The sequence below is a fragment of the Pteropus alecto genome, unplaced genomic scaffold (genome assembly GCF_000325575.1).
Source record: "Pteropus alecto unplaced genomic scaffold, ASM32557v1 scaffold49, whole genome shotgun sequence".
NCBI classification, from domain to species: domain Eukaryota; kingdom Metazoa; phylum Chordata; class Mammalia; order Chiroptera; family Pteropodidae; genus Pteropus; species Pteropus alecto.
Window position 1 is genome coordinate 1,255,051 of NW_006443131.1, and position 14,383 is coordinate 1,269,433.

At 47.9% G+C, this 14,383-nt stretch overlaps 2 protein-coding genes across 2 annotated transcripts in view; one reads left to right on the forward strand and one right to left on the reverse strand.

The window, feature by feature from the left end:
* Window positions 1–481: 481 nt before the first annotated feature.
* On the reverse strand, window positions 482–4,857 carry TSACC (TSSK6 activating cochaperone). Its single transcript, XM_025040894.1, has 4 exons — window positions 4,762–4,857; window positions 3,993–4,052; window positions 1,740–1,862; window positions 482–697 (listed from the first exon to the last, which is right to left on the reverse strand). The coding sequence occupies exons 2-4, from the start codon at window positions 4,027–4,029 to the stop codon at window positions 489–491; spliced, it is 369 nt and encodes a 122-aa protein (XP_024896662.1). The 5' UTR covers window positions 4,030–4,052; window positions 4,762–4,857; the 3' UTR covers window positions 482–488.
* A 148-nt stretch (window positions 4,858–5,005) lies between these two features.
* The window catches only part of CCT3 (chaperonin containing TCP1 subunit 3), a 12,637-nt gene continuing 3,259 nt past the window's right edge, over window positions 5,006–14,383 (forward strand). The window contains exons 1-8 of the mRNA XM_006923503.2: window positions 5,006–5,260; window positions 7,274–7,335; window positions 8,005–8,055; window positions 8,145–8,207; window positions 8,917–9,013; window positions 11,156–11,273; window positions 12,681–12,867; window positions 13,528–13,677. Coding sequence (XP_006923565.1) covers window positions 5,230–5,260; window positions 7,274–7,335; window positions 8,005–8,055; window positions 8,145–8,207; window positions 8,917–9,013; window positions 11,156–11,273; window positions 12,681–12,867; window positions 13,528–13,677 — 759 coding nt within the window. The 5' untranslated portion in view covers window positions 5,006–5,229. The remainder of the gene's footprint in view (window positions 5,261–7,273; window positions 7,336–8,004; window positions 8,056–8,144; window positions 8,208–8,916; window positions 9,014–11,155; window positions 11,274–12,680; window positions 12,868–13,527; window positions 13,678–14,383) is intronic.

Sequence of the window (14,383 nt, forward strand, 5' to 3'; positions counted from 1 at the left end):
CCTGCTAACGCCAGGTGCTGTGCTAGATTCTGGGGGAACGTCCTCCAGGCTCCATCTGTCACCACCAAATGAAACGGGACCACACTCTGTTCTCAGGATGTTACACTGGATGACTTACTTCATCCGTCCATGCCGCCCAATCCGGCCTCTTCATTGGGTGGCATCATAAGGCCATGTCCTCCAGCAAGATTCCAACATTGGTCCAGATGCATCCCAGTACCCTCTCTCTCTCGATCTCCCTTAATGTACTCGCTTAGAGTCCCACTAAATTTTGCAATGAATTATGTCTTATCTGCCTTATTAGACAGTAAACACCCCGAACTGTGTCTTCTGTAACTCGTGCCTCATACTGTGCTTTGCACGCAATGAGCACTGACCATCCCTTGTGAACTAAGGAGCTCCATGCAGGATGCGTGCGCCCAGGTTCCACTGCGGGTGTCACGGAAGAACAAACAGAAAGACCCACGGCAACTTTGCTCTGAATTCATTTACTGAACCGGGGCAGGTGATTTCACAATAGGTTGCAAGATCAGGCCGGGAGGCTTCTTGCTTTCCCTCCCAGGAGCCAGACGTGTCACGGACGCTTGCAAATTTTCCAGAATGGCCATCTGCTGCTTGGCGAGCTGGGTCTGAAGCAGGAGGTTGGTATACATGCCTTCCAGGAGCCCCAGGCATCCCTTGGGCTTGTGGTCAGCTCCTGAAGGAAGAGCGATGGAGGCACGAGGGGACCAAAGAGAGATTCTGTGAGTGTGGGAAGGGCTCCAACAAGCGGTCACCTCTACTCTTTCCAGGTACAACTCAGCCCAGACACACTTTTGCTCAGCTGTCACCTTCTCGGTGAGGCCTACCTGGCCACCCTATTTTAACTGGAAACCAGTCCCTGGAGTGTACTACCCGTCTCCCTTGCTGATTTTCCTGTAGTAGATCATATGGCATATTTTCTAGTCATCTATTCAACTGTCGTCTAAGCCCACCTTCTAGAATGCAAGCTTCAGGAAGGCAGGGGTTTTGTCCGGCTGGTTCACTGCCGTACCCCTGGAGCCTAGACGAGTGCCTGGCAGGTAGGTGTTCAACAAGCATCTGATGAGTGAACGCAGCGGCCTGAGTGAGGCCCAACTTCCCTTTCAAGGGCCAGGGGGTGCCTCGGCCCTCTTCTCCTACCTGACCGGTGTCTCACCAGCAGTGACCCGAAGTTCCTGCTGCTAACTTCAACCAGTCCTGCTGCGTCAGCCCGTTTGTCTTAATGTTTTAAGCTACAGTGTATGCAGCCAAGTCCTTCTTCACGTTGGTAGTTATCTATTGTTTGTGTCTTTATTGATGCTGACTCTTTGTTAAGCTCTGAGGTCCTCAGAAACAGGATTTGTGACTGGTCTAGTGCCATGTTAGGTTCCCCATAGGCAAGCTAAATGCCCCCTGATTTCTTCACGGGAGGATGAATGACTGATATTCGAAGAAACTAGCTAACAGTTACTATTTCCTTCCCTGGCCACTTTTTAACTAACCCTGTAAGCAAGCAATAAAATTTTCATTTCTGTCTCGCCTCGTCTAGCAAAGGTGCTAACGAGCCAGGAAACAACACAATCAGAAGAATTGGGAAGAAAATGAAATCAGTAGAAGCGAATAATCGATAACTTACCAAGAGAAAACCTAGAGGTGCCTTGACCCAGAGGTCAACAGGAGAAAGCTCGGGCTACCTCCGCCACGCCGAGTCCATTTGGGAACCCTCCCGGCACCCTTACCTGAGTGCAGCTTTGTCGCCTGGACGTTCAGGAAAGTGTCTGGTGGGGAACTTGCTTGAAGATTAGTAAAGCTGGGGGAGGCTTTGGCTCGACAAAGAGGCCCAGCATTACTTTCCTCTTTGGCTGGAACAAAATCAGAGGCAACCAACCCATCAGAGCTCATGCCAACAAGAGATGACCCTTCTCATCAGACCCTGGCAGCCGGTCTGCAAACGTGGGTGCCGGGGCCCTGCCCTGAGTAGCTTCAAAGAATGTCCTATGACACATGCGAAAAAGACACTGTAGTGGGGCGAAGAGAAACCAAGCAGGGATGAGATAAGCTAAAATCTAGTTTGCTTATTGTTACAAGTTCTTATTGGTGTGCGCTACACGCTCCCCAGTGCGCCAGATGCTAGGGCGTCCACGAGGCATCTAAGACGTGGTTTCCTAGGCGCTTAAGAGCTAGTTAGGGAGTCAAATCAGATGCTGAGGAAACAGTGACATAGCAACACAAGGATGCAAACTACGAACTCGGCAATCCGGGGTGAAAACGAGGCTTGTATCTTGCAGTTATACTAAATACGTAAGTAAATGTAAAAATAAGTGTTTTGGGAAAGGGAGATCGATATGCGTACGACAGCCAAAGGTGGCTCCAGGTAGGTGGAGGATATTTGTGCGGACTTGAAAACAGCAGGTTTTTGCTGAATGGAAAAGGTACTTCAAGTAGGAGAAAAAAGCACAGCAAGAGCAAAGGCAAGGAGGCGACATCGCCGGAATGATGACATTCGTCGCCGGTAGGGGGGGGCCCTTTACAGCAGCAAACCGGAGGACTCAGGCTTTGTCTTGAATGCAGTGAAAAGCCATCAAGACGTTTAGAATGAGAAAACACGATTAAAATCGTGTTTTCATTCATCTATAGATATTAGAATGGGTTGGACATTGGGAGAAGTTCTTAGATGGGAAAATAGGTAACTTTTGGCAAAAATAGTTGAGTTAGAAGGGAAAATCGATTTGTGGGAAGACGATGAGTCCTGTGAAAGACACGTGTTCTTTTTGTTCACTGAGCAACCCTTCCTCTGGGAAACTATTCTTTCCCCTGACACCAGGCCATACTGGTGGCCATACTCGTGGGACTGTATCAGGCCCCTGTCCCTAGCAGGAATAGGCATGGGACCCAGTCATGGCATCTTGGTCCCCTGGCAGCTGTGACTGATCCAGGGGGTAAGCAGATGAGGCAAGTTGGGCCAGAGTCATTCTCTGGGATCGATATGCAGATTCTGCATCACAGGAGTTTCTTTCTTTTGATCTGCTATGATGCGAAGATGTGAAGTCAGGGCCAATGAAAACTACTGAATTTGGCCAGCATGTCGTGGGAAGCGGATACGAGCAAGAGATTAGAGACAAGGAGATAGGTGGACAGATGGACAGACACCTACACGCACTGCACCCCAGTTCCAGTCCCTGAGGCCCTGATTTTCGCACCTCTTCTTCCTATTCTGTGGCCACCTCAGCATCCCCCGAAACGCACAAACTTCTGAATCTCTGACTAGACGATAAGAGAGGATGAGGGTGGGGAGCAGTAAAAGGAGGCAGCATAGAATAATAATTTTAACAGGTGCTTTACATACAGCGTCATCTATTTCTCACAACGATCCTATGAAGTAGGTAGCTTTGCCCACATTTTACTCGCAAAAACTGAGGTTAGGAAATCTGGTCAAGAGTCCACGATTAGGAGGTGGCGGTGCTGGAATTAAATCCAGGCCTGTAGGCTCCAAAATCATGCTCTTGACCACCACACGGTGTACTCTGCGAAATGACCTGGTTCACTGATGCCTGAGCTACGACACCATAAGCCTGTCAGGTGGCTACAGCTAAGGGGATCGTCAGGTGGCCTCAGGCACTTCCCTGGCCACCAGTGGGGCTGCCCTGCTCAAACTGAGTATCTGTTCACTAGTCCATAGAGTATCTTCTGGGATCCTTGTACATCAAGTCTTGCTGTAAGTATTAAGAAGAGCTACGAAGGGAGAATATATCATTCCACATATAATTATTGAACATTTATTATTTAACAGACCCAGTTCTAGGCACTGGGAATACAGCAATGAAAGAAAAGAAAGAAAACCCCTTTAATGAGAAATGCAGAATAAAGACAAATACTTTCCAATTCACCAGGTAACAGGAAAAATGTTCGTGCAATTAGAATCATCGCCCTAAATGCTGAGCAACTAGGGTCTGGCCTTCGAGGGGAGGGGGAGGTGGGGTCCCCACACACACCTTTTCTGTTGGTAGGATGGCTACTATGCTGCTCCATCTGAACACCAATAGGTGAGGTGCCTGGGAAAGAATCACAGGGTCACAGGGTCAACAACCCATGCCATTATTTTACTATGGACAGTTGCAGCAGGTCCCCGGATGTTCCGATTTGGGGAGGGAAATATGAGAGGGTGTACTCTTCTATTTTATGGCCAAGTATAAGTGACTTTTGAATTGCTCGCGCTCTCATGGTCCCTTCACTAGTTCGGAATATCAATGTTCCCATCGTTATTGCTTCCTTTTATCTGGAAAAAATGGTAATTGGATCAACCCTAACGCTACGAACGGGCAATTACTCTGTTCTCTCCACGTCTGGCTTCTGTAACACTAGCCCTGTTCCTGTCCTGTAAGGTCATCTAAAAGCTCTGGCTGCAGTCTCTCTAATCGACCGGCAGTTGAGTGGATGAGGGCAGGGGAGGCAGAGGGCGCGGAGCAAAAAACCCGCAAACTCTACGGGGAACTTTTGAGAAAATATTTGGACAGCATAACTCGGGGGTTATGCAAGCCGCCACCCTCTGGCAGCGCTCAAGGCCTCGGCAAGAAGCACATGCCTGGGAAGGGGGAGGTCCACGTACAGCCACCAGTCCCCGGATAATGAACCACATCTCCCGGTTCCCCCCGCAGCCGCGCCGCCAGGTCTCCCCTTCCGGGGATGCGGTCCCGCCCCGCCGTTCCTCCCCGTTTTGCTAAGCGGGAACTAAAAAGGGGAAACTGTCACGCCTTTCTTGACCTTCGCGGCCTGAGAGGAGCCGAGGCGCAGGTCAGCGCACAGAGCTCAGCGGCGGTGCTGACTGAGAGCCTCACCCCCGGCATCCGCCCTCGCTGTTGACACGCATGCGCAGAGGCGCGCCGGCCAACGGCCCGAGTCTTGGCGCTTGCGCCGTGGTTCGCGCTGCACGCGGCCGGGAGCGGCCGCGCTACTGCGCAAGCGCCGGCGCCCTCCCATCCCCACCGTCGCGCGCTCTCTACCTAGCTTGCCCTGCCGCTCTTGCGTAGGGGGCGGAGCTAAGAATGCCTATTGGTCTGCTTCCGTGCCGGTCAGCGAGTTGAGTGCGCTGATTGGCGGCGGCCCGGAAGGTAGCGGGTTAAGGTGTAAACCCTGAGGAGGCAGCGTTTTCTGGGCTTCTCTCAGATTCTCTCTCCAGAAGCTTCTGCCGGTTCCCCCAGGTCTGGGTACCGGGCTCTGCATCGCGCCGCCATGATGGGCCACCGTCCCGTGCTCGTGCTCAGTGAGTTACGGGGAAGCGGGAGAGGGACGCCCTTTTGGCCCCCACGGTCCACATTCGTCAGGGCTGCCCCAGCCCAGCCCCGCCGCGGCCCGGCCGCTGCGCCTTGCAGCCATTCTCATTCTGGGAGCCGCCGCTCCGCTTTCCTGTCATCCTTCAACCTGGTCCCTGTCTTCCCAGCGCAAACGGCCCCCCGTCGCCAAGTCCCCCGGCTCCGCGGCCGCTGGCCTCGGGACGCTCCTTCCCGCCCGGCCTCCCGTTCTTCGCCGCCCCCCGCCCCCTTCCCGGCGTGATCTTCAGCGTGTAGGCCAAGGAATCCCGGCTTCTTCGCTTGGCCTGACTTTATAACCTCGGTCCCTCTCTCAGTGGCGCCTGCGGCCTCGGCCAAACCGCTCAAGTTCCCGTCTGTGTCATTGGGGCTAACGATATTCCCCCGTGGAGCCCCGTGGGTCAAACGACATGAGTAGATAAACTGCTTAAAAGAGGGTCTGGCAAGCCGCGAGTGGTGTCCTTGGTCACTTTTCAGTAACAGCCCTCTTGAATGTCCGCCTTGTTCCTGAAGTCGCTGCCTCCCTCGCTGGTCTGTCCGAGGTGTAGCTGTTCCCACGCTGTCCCCCCGCGTCGTAATCTTTCCCGCTAACCGGCTTGAGTTTTCTCAGATCTCTTGACTGGTTCCCTTGACCCCTCGGGAACGTCCCAAATTTCTTTCTGAGTAATGAGTGCCACCTCCGTGGCCCTCCCCTGGTATGTTTCTCGTCTGCGTGTAACTTCGAATGCCACTGCAGGACCACCTAAGATGCCCAGCCAGCCGTTGGCCCTTGCTTACCGTCTTCTGTGTACAGGATGCTTAAAAGAGGGTCTGGCAATTCAGAAATTTCATCCATGTTCTCTACACCTGGGAAATGACTGTTCGCAGAAAAAAATTTCAGCAAAACTGTTCTTTCTGATGAATCCATCAGAAAGGTTTGTAAGGGATTTTGCTTAGCACCGCCTGAAGTAGGAACCTGAATCGTGAGAGTCGTGAATGTGTAGATTGGTTGGGACTGAATCGAACATTTTACAGATTTAAATTGTAGGTAACGTATGATTTGGAGAAAGGAAGGAAATGAGCTGTGCTGGTTTGGTTATAAGCCACTGGCTTGTCTCCATCGAGAGGGCCCTGGGTGAGTGGGGCATTGTGAAGCCCTGTTCGGGTCTGCATTGCTCCCTGGCCTCAGTGGCAGTAACCAGTTGGGCTCCCCTAGTAAAGTATGGACACAGTTCTTACTGACGGTGAATGGGTTCCTGAGGCATCCTTCTGACATCCAAGCACGGAGCGACTAGATCTTGCGAACCGGAACACTTTCGAAGAGTCTGTTCGCATCCCACAGCACGCCGTGGAGGAATTATCAGTAATTATGCTGAGACTGTCACGAGTATGATTCTCCCCATCCAAGTAGGAAAATATGAACCCCCCCCCAAACTCCCCTCTTTCATAAAGCAGAGATTGATGCTTTTTTTAGGGCCATTGGCCCTTTGAGAATCCAATGGTAGCTACAGATCCTCTTCCCAGACACAAATGCAGTGTCTCCCGTTTTCCCATGCAGCCTCAGGGCTTCACTTTCCCACTGAGGCCCATTCAGGAATCTCTGGCTGTGAGTCCTGGCTGTAAGAACATGAGTGCTTGGTCAGAGGGAAAGTGACAACCGTGATTCCAAAACTGAAGCATCATGGGTTGTTCCTTAGTATACCAGGGGTTGAAGTAAGGAAGGAAATACGTAGCCATAAGTAATGTTAACTTTTTAACATTTTTTTTGTTTTTCCATATGGAAGAGTACAGTAGTTATGCAGTTTTAACAGGTTTTTTTGAGGTGTAATTATACAGTAAGTTGCAGATATTTAAAGTGTACAGTTTGATAAGCTTCGATCTACATACACACTCACAAAACCTGCATGTTTGTTTTTATTTTCAAAGATTGGGGAACAAATAGCTTGTATACAATCCTGAACTGTTGTCTTTTGTCTTGTCTGTTTTAGGCCAGAACACAAAGCGTGAATCTGGAAGAAAAGTTCAGTCGGGAAACATCAATGCCGCCAAGGTAGCGTGTCTTGTGTAAAATGCGGTCGTTTTCCTCCGGCCTCCCCCGTGCTTCTGTGTCTGTTGCAGTTTGGCCGAGGGAGAGTCGACCTCCCTTCTTTCAGGTGGCTCTGAGGAGTAGGGAGCCCTCCCTCCGTGAGTTAGGCCAGGTAGCCCTCTCAGCATTGGCTTGTGCATAATTCCATGGCTGTATATTGTTTTATAATGTCTATTTGTGTTTGTCTGCTAGACGGGGTTGCTTGGGGGAGGACGTATTTATTATTAATTCCCTTTTGCATTCTTAGTCCCCACCGTAGGTCTCAGATAGATATTCAGTATCTTTTGAATGAAATAGCCCTAGATCTGATTTAGCATGGTGTGGAGGCCGCTATCATGGAAAGAAGTACTAAGACATTTCCGAACTGCTGGGAAATTAAAGCTCCAAAAGGCATTTCCCCTTTTTCCTTGAGAAAAATCATTTCGTTCTATGTCCACCCTGAAAGCATTCCCCGAGGGAGAAAACAGCAGAATCCAGCCATGTGGCGTACAGCATCTAAAGTGCTTGCCAACCCTACTTTGGAGGTGGTGTTGCTAAAACACTGGCTCTGTGGGTTACTCATGTCCCTTTGCCTGACACACGCTCACACCGTCCCCTGGTCTGTGCTTACGTGTTTTACATTTCTTCCCATAGACTATTGCAGATATCATCCGAACGTGTTTGGGGCCCAAGTCCATGATGAAGGTAGGCTGATCTCTTATTGAAACTTTTCGACCACAGATTCTTTTTCTTTTATCTGGAACACTTAAATACAACTTTTGCTTTTGTCCTAGATGCTTTTGGACCCAATGGGAGGCATCGTGATGACCAATGACGGCAATGCCATTCTTCGAGAGGTATGACTTCATTGTACTCTGACAGTCCCCTGAGGGACCCATGACGATACCCGTAGAAGCTGACTCGTTTCTTAGGATTGCTGGAACAAACTACCACAAGCCGGGTAGCTTTAAGCAACAGAAATGCATTCTCATAGACTGGAGGCTAGAGATCTGACATCAGGTGTCAGCAGAGCCACGCTCCTTCTGAAGGCGCTCAGGAAGAATCCTTCGCCTCTTCTAGCTTCTGACAGTTGGCCATATCTTTGACATTCCCTGGCTTGCCAACTCCGTCTCCTTCCCAGTTGTCTCGTGGCTCTCTACTGTGTCTCTCCTATCGTAAGGACTGCGGTGGTTGGATTTAGGGCCTGCGCTAATACTCCGTTTAGTCTCATCTCAACTTGATTACAGTTGCAACGATCCTGTTTCCAAATACAGTCACGTTTATAGTTTCCATGTCCTTTTGGAGGACCCAATTCAACCACAACAATGTTGCTCCCAGTACATAAAAGACACTGTTCCAATCTCAAAACGTTAATAGTTCACTTGGCATAATACATGTTCCCCCAAAAGAAAGAGACTTGGAAAGGTGGTTTACTTAGATATTTTGGGGGGCCACTTTTAAAACAAAGGGGGAATAAGTGTGGAAGTAAGAAGTGTTAGTGCCAAGCAGATGAGTTAAGTCTTCGAGTAGTGTTGATTCTAGTGGCAAACAATATTTTCTTTTCAGATTCAAGTCCAGCATCCAGCAGCCAAGTCCATGATTGAAATTAGCCGGACACAGGATGAAGAGGTTGGAGATGGGACCACATCAGTAATTATTCTTGGTAAGAGAGTCGAAAGTTGATAAAGAAAATTGAATTGAAATGTGGAGATTTTTGCCAGAAAATGTCATATTTTAAAAAGGAAATTACCTGTCCACTAATTACACATATTTAAATAACATTGCTAATTATGCTCTACAATTGAGTAGACAATTGAATATTCATCAGTAGCATGTGATGAGTTGTGTAAATCTGTTTCAATAAAAGAGTCAATTCTTGTTGATCACAGTAAATTAAATTCTGTAAAGTCACCACAAACCGAATTAGCAAATGGTAAACTGTCGCTCCCGGAGGAAACACGGGGCGAAGTTCCTGCGGGCCTCTAGGTCACATCCCGCAGCTGATAAATATGTGCCTTATTTTATGTGCTTTTCGTTTTGTTTCAAAGACAGCCCTCTTCACTTGGGAAGCCTAGACAGCACTTTAGCACTATGGAGCCATTTTAAACAGTGAACTCAGCAATAAAATGTACAAAAGTGTGAAAACCATGGCATAAATACAACATAACTGAACATGAAGGACTCTCGTTTACAGTGAGAGCTAGCACAAGGCAGAGTGCTGTCTTGCTCAGCCTCACATGGGCACGTGCTCATTGGGCGACTCAAGTTTTTGTCTCTGCCTGTGTCTGAGCTACCATGAAGGTGCTACCAATACCTATTAGGGATTAGAAATAAATTTTAGTGAGTAATCAAATTGACAAATACAGAATCTTGAGAATGAGTCACAACTGTACAAGCTTTAGGGCTGATCGTCCCACTTCCTGTAGGATCATAAAGGATCGCTTCGGAAAACTTGGCATGTTGGTTTTATTTGTTGTATAAATTTCAAGTCGGTGAAATTTTCATAATGGAAGCATTCATTTTTTTTAAATCTGATTGCAACAACACAATGTCAGGAAATGAGAAAACTGTTTTAGAGATGCCAATTTATAGTGTTGACCCACACGCCTAAAGAATAGTTCTTACAACAAAATTATTATATGAGCTTCTGAAAAAGTGACAGTTTAAGTTATTTCCAGAATGTCTTTGTACTGCATTTTGAGAATGGTGAGCTGGGTGGGCAGTTTGCTTGAGTCACCACTAAATAATCGCATCTTTAGAGTCAGGTGTTTTGAGGACTGTGAGTTACGTGTGGCCAGTTCTGTGCTTTGAAGAACGACTTGGAGAGTGGGTGAGGGGAGGGAGAGTTCACGTGCTTTCTCGCCTCTGCTGGGGGATGGGCTTCAGGCATCAGGCAGACATTTCCAGCCGATGATGTTAGTTGAGTCTCCTGGAGACATTAGATGGATTAAGTATCCATGAGTCTAGCTGTCTTAGATATAGGTTGAATTTTAAAAAAGCAGGAGGGAAACATGCCGTCACTGAAGACATCTTTTTTCTATGCTCCTACTCTGACTTGTTTGATGAGGCTCACCCTTTCTATGTTTCCTTGTTCAAGCATCTTTTTGGTTATTTTTTTTTTCAGTATACATAATGATCACTTAGGAATGGTTATAAAGTATTGAATTCAAACATTTAGGCACATGTCAAAGGGTATACATGTAAACTTTGGCACATTTGTGTAAATTTTAAAAATTAGTGCCTATGGGCAGGTAGCATAAGCAATTTGTGCAAAGGCTTTTTTCTCTTAAACTATTTTTTGTGAACAAACGTGTGTGTGTTAATTACACAATAAAGACAGGTTTTAAAAGCAGGGGACATTTTACCATTCATCACGCAGAGGGCACATGTACATCTTCGTATTCCAGGCGTGGGGCTGTGTGTGTTTGTTTTTTGTGCCATCAGTTTAAATCCAAGATGTTACAATAATAATTCAACTTTCTGTTGTGTTTTCCTATTCTGAGTCTTTAAAAAAAATGTTTTCCTTTTGTTTAGAAAACTGCTAACAAATATATAGTTAGATCAAGAGAATAGGTAAATCCCAGGATCAGTCTTTGATCATTTAAAATACACGTGGGGAGGATGCTCGCTTTTTGAATTGGCTTGCACGCATTGTAAAAGTTGGAGTAGTAGTAACAGCCAAATGGCCCGGCTTTGGGGAAAATTTATTTTAGGAAGAAAGGTAGGGTACCTTTAGAAGCGTGACGAAGCCGCCTTGATATCCACGTACTTTTTTAAACATTGCGGCATTTGTATCCTGTTTTAGCGGGGGAGATGCTGTCTGTGGCTGAGCACTTCCTGGAGCAGCAGATGCACCCAACAGTGGTGATCAGTGCTTACCGAAAGGCGTTGGATGACATGATCAGCACCCTTAAGAAAATCAGGTAGTAGGAGCAGGGGGGCCAGCAATGGGTGGCATCCAGTATGGGAGGCCTGGGAGACGGATCTGTTCTGAGCTGGTGAAGGAAAGCCAGGCGTGTCACACACACTGTGGTTTATGCCTGTATCATTTTGTGAGAAGAAATGGGAGAGCAAGACGAAGGGACAGGTAAGGGAAGTAAATGTTTTAGACAGTGACAAAGGATACAAAGCAGACAAAAGGAGCTGGGTTTAATTATTCACAGCATATTTTGGTCACATGCTGTCTTCTGATTCCCATGTCAGGCGCCACCATGGGGAATGCGTAAACTCGCCTTCCGAGAGTTTAGATCCTAGTGGGGGAAATTAAGAATTTAGGTAACTAATGATTCAGGGCTGAAAATATCCTACCACCATGTACAAGTATAACTAGTTCAGTTTTAAAGCACTGTGAAGGGTGGTTGCCAGCAGTTTTCCATTAAAACCAAAAAGACGGAGACTAAAAATGCTCTTTGAAGCCGCTGTAGCAGTAACTGAACTTGCCGTTAGTCTCTTTGCTGGGTGCTAATAAGGTGATGAAAGGAAATAAAAACACATGCCTTCCAGCTTCAGGGAATGTCAGCTAAGTGATGACGTGATGAGAAATGCAGTGCTTTTTGTGGTGGTTTTTTTGTTTGTTTGTTTGTTTTGTTTTTTTTGTTTTTTTTTGTTTTTTTTTGACTTAAAGAAATTTGTCTAGAAAGTAAAATCTATCATGTTCTACCTTGTATGGTCAGATCGTTGGGTACATAGGTACCTAGTAATTTGCTGAGCTCTGTCTTGTACTTGCTGTTAGTAAATTACAGTAACGTCTTTATCTGGCACTCTTAGAGAACGAGGAGGTTGAGTGAAATTATTTTTATGAAACAAGCTCTATAAGAATGTAGAGACTCCAGAAGGATTTATTGAGTGTGGAGGTGAATCGATAAAAAGCTCTTCTTATCAAGTTATAGCTACATGCATATCTCAGATAACGCTTTTGGAGCTATTGCTTCTTTCCTAAAATGCATAATTCAGCAACATTTAATGATGGCACGTTATGTGCCGTCCACTGGTACAAAAGGGAGTTCAGTGTGTGAAAATTTGGACAGATGGTTTCCAGAGACTTACGGTTATTTTTTATGGTTCCAAGTAGTCTCACCTTGCACAAGTGTACACTTTCGCTAGGGGAGACTAACACAGAAAACCAGTAAACGCCACATGCTTCACTGTGCAGTAATCGAGCTAGAGTAGGATCAGGTGTGCTGATGGGCGGTGCAGCCCGGTGCTGGTTATTAAAAGGAAGTCTCAGAATTTGCTAGGGGTAAGGTTTGAGACCAAAGGTGTATCAGCCCAGGTTATAACCAGGATCCCTGCTGAGCACAGCGTCTGTTTCCCCTTCCTGTCTGCCTCAGCACCCCCGTCGACACCAGCAACCGAGATGCGATGCTGAGCGTCATCAACAGCTCCATCACTACCAAAGCCATCAGTCGGTGGAGCGCCTTGGCCTGCAGCATTGCCCTGGACGCTGTCAAGACTGTGCAGTTTGAGGAGAACGGCCGGAAGGAGATTGACATCAAGAAGTATGCCAGGGTGGAGAAGGTAAACTCTTCCAACCAGTGCTTTGGGGACAGATCGCTTCCCAGCATGAACCATCCCACTTGTGGGGGGAATAGGTTTAAATCAGAGCAAGACATCTTTATCATTAGAACTAGGAAGAGGAAGAATATTTGCTGCCTGGAAAACAGAAACTTGAAAAGGGAGGTATTCCTGACATAATTCCGTTACCTTCACTGCTGTCCCTACAGGGCCAGGAAGGGCTTCCTGGCGTCTCCGTGGTGGTGCGTTTGTGTACATACCAGCTGTGTGGTTCGTACACTGAGCAACCCACTTAGCTTTCTCCATCCCTAGGAAGATTTTAAAGGTAGCATTAAGAGCTTGCGGCCAGTAGATGGAGCCCCAAGCCTAAAATTCTGTGGGACTCTCAGGAAGTGGAAGAGATCTGAGCCCCTTTATTAAATCTTTGCCAATTGCTGAACTTCTGTGAGTCTCAGCTGACCTTCAAATGAGGTACCAAGATCTAAGATTGGTGTGTTTCCTAGAAGGAAAAAAATATGATTGCAACAGTATTTATTTTTGAGGTTTGTGGAAGAAAGATACTTTAGCAACCTGAAATAGTGGTCCTTTGGGAAAGATGAATGTCTGGGAGGAGCTGAGAAATATCTCCTCCTGGCCGTGGCCTAACGGGGATCTTCTGCGCAGATACCGGGGGGCATCATCGAGGAGTCGTGTGTCTTACGTGGGGTCATGATCAACAAGGACGTGACCCACCCACGGATGCGGCGCCACATTAAGAACCCTCGCATTGTGCTGCTGGATTCCTCTCTCGAGTACAAGAAAGGAGAGAGCCAGGTAAGGTTCCTGGCCCCACACCTTAAGGTCGGCATAAAAGTCCGGCTGCCCACGTGTCCGAGGGGAATAAAAAGGCATGTGTGTCACATTCCTGCGCTGTGTTCCTGCTCTGTCAGCCACTGACCTATACACATAACCTGATTCTTGCAACAGCCCTGTAAAATGGTTGGCACTGGCCTGCATTTCACGGATGAGGGCTCTCGAGCTCAGAGAAGCTAGGTTAATTGCTTGAGGAACACAGCTGGTCTCAGCCACATCAGGAGTTGAGCCCAGCTCTGTGGCTTCAGTCCCATGCTGCCGCGCCCTTTCCTGGCGCGTCAGTAGAACGTGGAGGAGGAGGTCGTTGAGGTTTGAAGTGCTAGAGTTTTCAGAGGGCAGGAGGCTCACCATGTGCCGTCAGCCTTGGGTAAGACAAAGCGATTGGAGCTCATCTCAAGGATGGGCAGCAGAGTCCGTGTGTGGGTGGGAGGGGTCAGAGTCTGCTCCTCTAGGCCCACTGACAGGGCGGGGGCAGCATGTGCCCAGTGGCCGGAGACCTTTGCCATACCCTCCACTAACTGCCTTGTGATCTGAATTCCATTGTTTGTAATTGAAGGAGGTAAACCAGGTGATTGCTGGAGCCCAGCGGCCTGTAGAGGTGGGGCTGTGGCTTTAGCGTACTCCCTGGGACATGAGCGGGGAGGGGGCGGGAGTGTGGCTGTTGGGA